This window comes from Myxine glutinosa, chromosome 6 (assembly GCF_964187855.1).
Source record: "Myxine glutinosa chromosome 6, kmMyxGlut1.1, whole genome shotgun sequence".
In the NCBI taxonomy this organism is placed as follows: Eukaryota; Metazoa; Chordata; class Myxini; order Myxiniformes; family Myxinidae; genus Myxine; species Myxine glutinosa.
In genome coordinates, this window is record NC_136266.1 from 94,036,014 (window position 1) to 94,045,972 (window position 9,959).

General features: G+C 47.2%; 1 protein-coding gene across 1 annotated transcript in view; it reads left to right on the top strand.

The window, feature by feature from the left end:
- The window catches only part of LHX5 (LIM homeobox 5), an 83,060-nt gene extending 79,832 nt beyond the window's left edge, over positions 1 to 3,228 (top strand). Inside the window, exon 5 of the mRNA XM_068120584.2 lies at positions 643 to 3,228. Coding sequence (XP_067976685.2) covers positions 643 to 1,088 — 446 coding nt within the window. The 3' untranslated portion in view covers positions 1,089 to 3,228. The remainder of the gene's footprint in view (positions 1 to 642) is intronic.
- The last annotated feature ends 6,731 nt before the right edge of the window (positions 3,229 to 9,959 follow it).

Below are 9,959 nucleotides of genomic sequence, written 5' to 3' on the forward strand. Positions count from 1 at the left end.
GCTCATTGCAATCACTGCACTCGCTGACTATGGAATTCGAAACTCCATTTTCGGTTACGGTACACGTTTTTTTTGTATACTTAGTCGAGGCTCGTTTAAGAGCGGTGGTTGTGGTGAGTGCATATTTTGAGCCTTCCGTTCTTATGCAGACCCCCGATTGTGCTGACGGCATGTGAACAGAGCGTATACAGTGTGAAGGTCATGGCGCTCCCCTTGCATGATCACGCGAATGCCTTGTTGGGTCAAGTGCAGCCCCACGGAGCCGCAGCCGCATTGCGGAGGCACCAAAGTGCCGATGACGGCGCTATCGCGCTCCCGCCAGGACCCTGTGGTTAACGTGCGAGGATTCACCGGTTTCGATCGGTCTCCCACTACTGATAGAGCTCCCGCGGCGTGCGACCTCGCCTTCGAGGGGGTGAAGGGGTGGGCACGTTCTCCTAGCTCACATTGATGGGAACTGTAGGGCCGAAGTTTGTTCAAACTGCATGCGTTAACCCTTTTACGTTGTACGGTGAACACCCGGTGCTTTTTTGCGCGAGTTTTTCAGCACGTGGTGCCAAGCGAGAGTATTCAGATGAGCGCATGCAAAAATGAAATGTGTTCACTCTGGTTCTTTAGTGACCCTCTTGTGTATCTCCACAGACTACCAAGGTGATTACTACGTTCCTGGAGCCACGTATGACTTCTTCCCACAAGGAGGGCCTGTGGGTGGTCAGGCTCAAAGTCCTGCAGAGCTTGGCTTCCTCCCTCCTCCCCCGTTGCCGCCTGCGGGCGCCATTGGCCCGGGGGAACACCATCACCATCCCGGGGGTCTTCCCGGACCTGAGGCCGGGGGGCCTATGCCTCGTTTTGCTGACATGATCCCTCCTCACGCCGGAAGTGGCGGAGGCACAACGGGTGGTGGCGACACACCAAGTCCTGAGCCACCACCTGGACCGCACCTGCACGGAATGGTGGCAGGACCTGGAGACGTTTATGGGGGTGCCGGGCCAAGCCCACCATTCCACATGACCGGAGCTGGGGCACCAAATGGTTACAATGGACATCCCATGGCACATCCAGAAATGAACGAGACAGCGGTTTGGTAACACTTGGCAGCACGATGTCCTCTCTCCGCGTCCGCCCACGATCTTCTCTGCCCGATATCTGCTCAGGCGACCCGTCTTTTACACCGGCTCTTAACAACTGCTTGGACAACTGCTATATATGGACCCTCGTGCAGCTTTTCAACTTATACCTTTCACCAGTTGTGTCCTACAACGTTTCTTGCAATATGTTGAGGTTGAGGAACATAGTCTCCAGTTAAACCCAACTTTATCTCCTCTCTGTGGAACCCAAAGCTGCAGTTTCGACGTTTTTTTTCTCTGGAAGATGTTATATCTGTACTGTGCTGTCCTCATGAGGAGTCATGGAATTTAAGAAGAGGACATGGCGTTGGTGCTGGAGAATCTCCTGCCTGGACACCTTCCTCTGTTTACCCATGACGAATCAGCAGTGTTAATGGGCACTAACCTGCAAGCTCCATTTGATGGTGTACTTATTAAACGCCACTGTTGTAGTCACACTCTTCCACCGTGTGGAGAGAGAGAGAGAGGGGAAGACCTTGCAGTATTAAAACACACACACACACACACACACCCATACAAAGAGTGCAAGATTCTGGAGCTGAACGTTGAACATCCCAAATAACTTGGTCCATCAGCAACCCAAGGTCTTTCTGCATCAATTTTGCTTTTGTATCCAATGCGTGTAGTTTTAGCACCGGATTGACGGCTCCAATGGAGACACACTGGGCGGCTACAGCATGGCCAAGTAAGGGGTGACCCAGTTAAGAAGCAAGTTTGAGTTGAAGCTACAACAAGCACCTCACTCCAGAGCTTGGGTGAAAGCAAAGTACAGAGCCAGCGGTGCTTTGATGAGCCATTTATGACCACATTTCCGCAACCAAAGTAAAGGTAACACGGACGAGTCACGAAGGCCAGCCAAACAACCTTTTAAAAAGTTTGCATTTTTACAAAGATATAAAAAGAAGACGAGTTTGTACGGGAGAATTAACAGTTTGTCGTAAACTCGTCCGATTATATTCCTAGTAGAGACAATGAAACCGAATCAAAGACTCAAAGTCGTCCTCTAATATATTTCGCTTTTATTTTGTATGTTCGTTGTTTAGATTCGGATTTATTTCGGGTTTCACACAAGGTTTCACACAAAGACGGGTTTCCGTGGAACAAGGCGGAATGCCACATCCTCTACGTCGTTCGTATCCAAACAGTATTAAAAGGAAAAGAAATCGAATTTCTATTTGGATATTTTTAGCACTGATGGGAAAAGGAAACAATTGCCAAAAGTTTATACAAACTTTAATTTACTACTTTATCTCTCCTTCCCTTCCCTTCCCTTCCCCTCCTCCCCCAATTCCTTCTCTTCCCAATGCGAAACTCTATAAAGAAATAAATAAAAATAGCTTTGCTGTGATGCTCATGAAAAAGGCATTGTGAGAAATAACGTCGTGTGTTGTCCTATCACGTATCATATTGTGAGACATTACGTACCTGCTACGCCACAGCACCTGGAACCGGCGTTTTCTACACCGTTGTTGCAGTTACCGCAGGAGCAATAATCACATGACCACCTGGTTGCGCTGAATCAAAAGCCATGAGTCGGAGGTTCCGCAAGATTTGACATGCGTCGGAGGCTCAAGGACGAACGTAATTCATGGGGATGACGTCACAAAGGACAAATGCTCACGGTTGCCTTAGCAGCGGAAAACGAGTTGGCTGCGGTGCGTCGAGGGCATAATCCATTAACTTTTCGTTCAGCAATAGCAACGGAAAACGATACAACATCGCCATTTGGGAAGGGTGGGGATGGGATAACCCTCAAGGCCAAGCAACGCGGCTGCGAGATCTTTGGTTCAGACTCGAAGTGCAGAAATGTCAGAAATAATTTGCGGTCTGGTCTCTTCGACGTGAAGTCCTGACAATCGTACGTGTCTCAATTTGCTGTTCTGTACATTATTTTATAATATTTAACATTGTCCATACTGTACAAAAGATACGTCTGGATTTTATTTCCTTGATAGTGCTTCAGAATTTTTCCCTCTGTTGGACGCTGAAGTCCGTGTTCATTTCCCTTGCCCCCTCCCTCCCTGAAATAGGGGTTGGGGGGCAGATGGCATCACCTTCGGTGTTATTCTTGGTCTGGTCAATGAATAAAACAGTCGTTGTACTTTTTGTGTGGTTTTCCATGTTGAGTCTCTGCTGGTGCTCATTTCCCAGGATAGGGGTGGGTGATGGTCGTGGGGTTTCAGAAAGGTCGAATGAGGAGACACCAGGACAAGGAGAGCTATGACGTCACAAAGACGGCTTGGGAGGTATCCTTTGAGGTTATGTCTTGGTTGGAGATCTGATCCATGAGAGCAGTTTCTCAAACCGGCAACAATGCAACATTCTTACCTTTATTTATCCTCTCAACTCCATCTTCACATACATGTTGGTTTCCTACACGTGTTTGCATTTTCAATTAAACGATGTTCTTCTTTTACTTTTATGCAAATGCTCTTCCCTCCACGTTGCTTCTCATGAACTATTTGTGTATTATGCACTCTATATATTGCTTTCTCTTCACATTCAAACAGAACTGTCATGATTTTTTTCAGAATATGGCGATGCTGTTCCTATGGTTCCTCATGGCTAACCAGAGCGAGGTGTTTCAATCGTAGTTAGTTTCCTGCACTCGGTAGAGCACATACCTCCGCCAAGCTGAGAAGTTTACATTTTGTGGCGCACTGATGGGCCAGATCTGGATACGGACGTCCAAAATCTAATCTGCGTGTTCTTGTCACCGACACAACTCATCCACCAAGTTTTGTCATAATCCATCCATAACCTTTTGAAATATCGTGCTATATCTCGTTTTTGGCCCTATCTCCCAATGGTGAAGAATCATTAAAAAAATTAAATAATTCTCACATCCAATTCCATATTCAGATCTCCACCAAAATATAATCGATTAGTCCTTGTCACACACCCAATCTTTCCACCAAATTTCGTCCAAATCCATCCATACCGTTTTGAGATATCCTGCTCACAGACAGACAAAGAGACTCAGGTGGCAGAGGTAAATATTCTGGATGAGGCCTCACTAATAGTCAGGTTCACTATGTTCAGATTGTTAAGTTCGTTGGTTTTCTTTGGAGATTTGCAAAACTATACATTTCTGGAAAGTTTATTGTATAACTAATCGGAAAAGTGATGTTTTCATTTGCACGGAAGGTTCCATGGCGGCCATCTTAGATTGTATCAGCACAGAGTCTATCAGTCACTCCATACCATGTGGACATGCTGCACTGTGACAAGCCAAAACCACAAGTAACCAAGAGGACAGAGGAGTTCATCATCAACAAGGTTTGAGTCTCAGGATCATATCAGCTGACACACCTGGGATGGCTGGTCGCTTCTGCTGTATCAAGGATGCAAGACAGAGGACATTCGAGCAAGATTCCTGGCTGGGCAGGCTACAACTCGCTGCTGTCTGTAGGCCAGTCGGTAACTCAGGTTGGAGCCTTACCACTACTCCCAGAGGTGGCACATGAGTGGTCAACACTACTGACTGTGATCATGCAAGCAAGTCAGCTGAGAAGACTGGCAGTTGGTGAAGATCATCCTACTGTCATTTCATTTGACATGGCTCTGTACGAGAAAGTGGTGCAGCTACTAGATGCCAGACCTGACTTGAAACGCACAGTTGTTCCCAGACTGGGTGAACTGCATGTCGTGATGGCTGCTCTGAGGGCTATCGGAACCTCCATGGAGAACTCAGGTATCGATGACGCCTGGATGGAGGGTGATGTCTATGGTTCTGCCACGACCAGGCAAATTCTGAAATGCACGCATTACAAGCGCGCTCTCCGTGCTCACATCTATTCATATGTAGCACTGTATGAGTTGGCACTGGAGGAGTTCTTCAGAGACGATCCACAACTGAAAGACGTTTGTTTGGTTGCCACAGAAGAAGTAGAAACTGCCTGCCGTGAGGGGAACAAATCCATGAAGGCCGAATCAGTGAAACAAGCCAACTGCAACCTCCTTCAGGCTTTTGCCACTGCTGATGTGGTGAAGACATTCCAGGACTGGGAGGAACAGAGATCCAAGAACGCCATGTTGAAATCCATGATGAACTACCTACACCGAGTCGAGACGATCCTGTTCTTCATGGCAGCATCTCGGAATGGTGATCTGGTGCTGCATCTCGAAGCTGGAGAAGCACTGAGCAAGTCTCCGTCTTCTACCGACTCCTCTCTGGCCTTGCCCCCCCCAGCTCTCTCTGGGCTCTGTCCCGCAAATATTCCTACAGGTCGCACAAGATCTGCCTGCAACCCTCTTATGGTTAAACTGCCAAAATCAAGACTCTCTGCTCACCTTCACTCCTTCATTCCTCTTTTCTCCCGCCTCTGGAACAAACTCCCTCACTCTCTTCAATCCCACTCCACCCTCCAGGTCTTTAAAACAGCTGTTCACCACCATCTCTTATCTTCCCCCATCCAAAACCTTGATCTTTTCTATCCCCAATAATTTCACCCCAATTCCACTTTTTGAAATACCAACTTCTGTCCTGGAAGTCCTTGGTGTCCTTGTGTTTTATACTTCTCCCACCCCCCCCCCCCCCTTCCCACGCCTCCTCCCCCCAAGCCCTCTCCCTCCCACACATCTCCCTGCTCCTAAATGTTGTGTGCTCTCAAGTGTTTGTGTGCTTCCCATTCTCTTGTCTTCCGCTGCCTCTTTTTATATATTTTGTTTGTCTGGTTGATTTGTTTGTGAAGTAAATGTCAGCTCTTTCACGAGCCTCGATTCAGTATACAAAAAAGAAAAAAAGAAGCTATTCTTTGCCTTCGACCGCATCAAGTACAAGCGGCTCTGGCCCCGCTACATCGCAGACATGTATGACCTGAGAACCAACCACCCAGACACCTGGAGGGAACTTGCAGCAGGCAACATATCAGTCACCAAGAACGAGATTCCCTTTGTATCGATTGGTGCAGACCACGCATGCGAACATATCAACAAACTGATGAAGGTTCGCTCTGGACTGATTGGCATCTCTAACAATGCCAATGCTAGACAGAGATTCTTCATGGCCACACCAGAACTATCATGCCTGTCGAGAGAATTCAAGGGTCAGTTTCATGTGGAAGCTTGGAAGGTCACAGAGCATCATGACCTGGGACCAAGTGCAGTCAAGAAGGACCATGATGCAATCGACAAAATCAAGGCTGCCATACTCAGTCATGGCAATCCATTTGCCACAGAAGGTGACCAGTTGCACAATCTGATCACACATGCCTACATCCCACAGGAGTATGTTCCATCAATCGTGAACATTGATGTCACTGGTCAGCAGCTCTATGAAGACCATGTGTCAGAGAGAATCAATGGGGACACCAGCCTCTGGGCACCAGTGAAAAAACACAACAACAAAATGTTCATGTCGGGGAACAGGAAAGCCACTGTGAAACTCCGAGACAAGACTGTAGATCTGAAAGAGACCAAGGATCTCTATGGACGGCTGATGGTCCTGGCCAGGTCAAACCGAGACATCGACCAGAAACATGCAATTGGGAACTATGAGTTCACTTTGACACCGAGAGCACTCTTCGCTCCAAATGGGGCAATGCTGCCATGTACTGACAAATCAAAGTTAATCCACCTCCTGGGGAAGTTGCCACAAGCAGAACCCCCCCATGATGATCAGCAGCCACTACAAGCTGCAAGTGCTCTGCACCCAGATGCAGCAGATGTAGAAACCATGGACTTCACATCCAGTGAACCTCCTCATGCATGTCGGAAAATTGCAGTGATGGACGGGATGGTGGTTGTGCAGAAGCTCACCAAGAAACCAGCCACCTTAGTGACCAGTCAAAGATCTCAGTGACTGCTTCAATGGGAGACTGATGTCTCTAACCAGAGAATATGACGAGATTATTCTCGTGTTCGATACCTACAAGGCTGACTCCCTGAAGAGTACCACAAGGGATAAAAGTAGGCAAGGAAAGGATCCAATCAAATATCAGGTCAGAGATGACACCAACATCAAACACATTCCAATGAGCCGGTTCCTTTCCCATGACAAAACAAAGGCTGATCTGACCGAGTATCTGGCAGCAAAAACTCTTGAGTGCAACATAGACTCGTCAAAGCTGGTCATCACATCTGCTTCAGGACGCACTAGGAGCAACAGCGAGCTCCTCTTTCAGGACAACAATCACGAAGAAGCAGACACACTGATGATCCAACAGGCAGTGCTGGCATCACATCGGAACCCACGTGATGCAGAGTTGATGTTCTTCTCTCCAGACACAGACGTACTAGTGCTGGTCATAGCAAATTATGACCTCTTGCTGAGAAACGCATCAATTTCGATGACATCTGGAGTTGTCCAAGTAGAGCCAATATGGACAGCTCTAGGTCCCGAAAGAGCGAAGGCTTTGCCCGCCTTCCATGCATTCACGGGGGCAGACAATACTGGGAGATTCTCTAGAATAGGCATGGCAACATGGCTGCAAGTCTACATCAAATGTCATCAAGATGTCATCAAGGCTCTGCAGATGCTAGAAGATGCCACTGAGGTGACTGAAGATATGCTCTCTACATTATCTACATTTGTATGTGCTGCATACTCACCAAAGGGCATTCACATCGAGATGATCCCAGAGCTACGATGGCATCTCTTCTGTAAGCACATGGCAGAAAGTGACAAACTTCCTCCTACCCTTGGGGCTCTCAAGCAGCACATCCTCAGAGTCCACATCCAGGCCAGAGTATGGGGTCAGGCAAGTATCACTGAGCAGGAGTTCCTGGATCCACTGAAAAGTGGCTTCTACAAGGACACAGATGGTCAGGTCAAGCCCACCACAACTGAGGTCCTCCCAGCCCCCAAGGCCATCATCGAGATGGTTAGATGTCAATGCAAGGCAGACTGTTCATCTTCCAGATGTTCTTGCAGATCAAAGAACTTAACATGCACAGACCTCTGTCAGTGCAGCACCCAGTGCCAGAACGATGAGGACTCCCATGATGTGATGTTGTCTGATGAGAGTGATGACGATGTGTAAACGTGTTTATTGTCAGAGACGCTGTAATCGATTAGTCCCTATATAAATACTTGATCTGATGTGTTCTCCTACGCCATGATATTCAAGCTGATTTTTAGCTGAAGTCCAGGTACATAGCATCCAAGAGGTTGCCCTAAAATTAATGCTTGAGGTTACCTATTCCTGAAATTCACAACTCTCCATGCAGGTTATCTTCTTTGTACTACAGAATAAAACATTCGTCAACATAATATTTGGCTCTATGATTATTTTAGCTTATTTTACTTGGTACGATTGGATTCCTTGCCCCAGAAAATGTAGGTTTAGCTGTTAAAATCAAGACCCTAGGTCATCTAGAAGCCAAGATATTGAGAAATATCAATTTTTAGCGCGGCCATTTTGAAAATCCAAGATGGCCGCCATGGAACCTTCCATGCAAATGAAAACATCACTTTTCCGATTGGTTATACAATAAAGTTTCCAAAAAAGTATAGTTTTGCAAATCTCCAAGAAAAACCAACGAAAATACACAGTGAACCTGACTATAAGTTTCCGCAGTGATTTTTTTTACATGAATTACAAGAACCCAAGATTAATAGACAAATACAATATATACTGAACAGCAAAAGAAACGTCAGTCAGAATCAATATTTTGGAGTCTTTATTTTCAAGTCATGATCAACACGAATTGAGATTTAGGATCAACATGAAACATTACAGGTATGGTCACCACAGTTCAAACAATAATGTGAAATGTTCTGAATAAGAAAAACACAAGACCAGGTGAGAACAAGGGAGGTCAAAATCAGTATCTTGTGTGACCCCCGTGAGCGTTGATGACAGCCATACATCGTTTGTACATGGAGTGGATTAATCGGTTGATGAAGGCATTTGTCACTTGGGCCCACACTCTGAGAAACGCCTGACTGAGTTGAGCTGCAGTTGTCGGCCTTGGTCGAACGTCATTCAGTCTTCTTTGAACCTCGTCCCACAAGTGCTCTATCGGGTTTAAATCGGGGCTGAGCGCAGACCAGTGCATGGTTTGGATGCCATTCTGTTGCAGGAAGTCCCTTGTTGCTCTGGCTGTGTGGGCACGGGCGTTGTCCTGCTGGAAGACATGATTTCCGTGACGTCCAAAATGTGGTACAACGTGAGGTCTGAGGACTTGATCGATGTAGCCAGCAGCTGTGACACCATTGCCTCTTCTTGGACCAATATTCTGGAACACTACAGGACCGACTTTGTGATTGAGAGCAATAGCATCCCATACCACGATGTTTGGACCACCCACGAGTCTCTTTCCATCACACAGTCATCTGAGTAGCGTTCCCCACATCTACGCCAAACTCTCACTCTGCCATCTGCCGTGGAAACACAGTATCGGCTTTCGTCTGAGAAAAGAACGGTTCCCCGCTGCTGGTAACGCCAATTTTGATGCTGTGTGGCCCACTGTAGTCGGCCACGGCAGTGTCGAGCTGTAAGAATGGGGCCACGATACGGCCTGTGACAACGGACATCCCTGTTCTTCAAACATCGACGGACTGTATCACCACTAATGTGTCTCTGGTGGGTTCCAACTGTTTGTCTTGCAGTTGCTGTAGCCCTGGTAAAGCGATCTTGGATGTGATGACGCACAATCTGTCGATCCTGTCGCGGTGTTGTTACCCTCGGTCTGCCACTGCGTGGGCGGTCATCGGTGCTGTTGGTGGCCTGGTATCGTTCCTGTAACCTGTAGATGGTTCTCACGTTGACATGGAAAGCATTGGCAACCATTCGTGCAGTCTGTCCAGCATGCAATCTTCCAATAGCCTGGTCTCTCTGAATCCTCGTAAGTCTGGGCAAGGCGCTGGCATCGAAACACAAATGATGA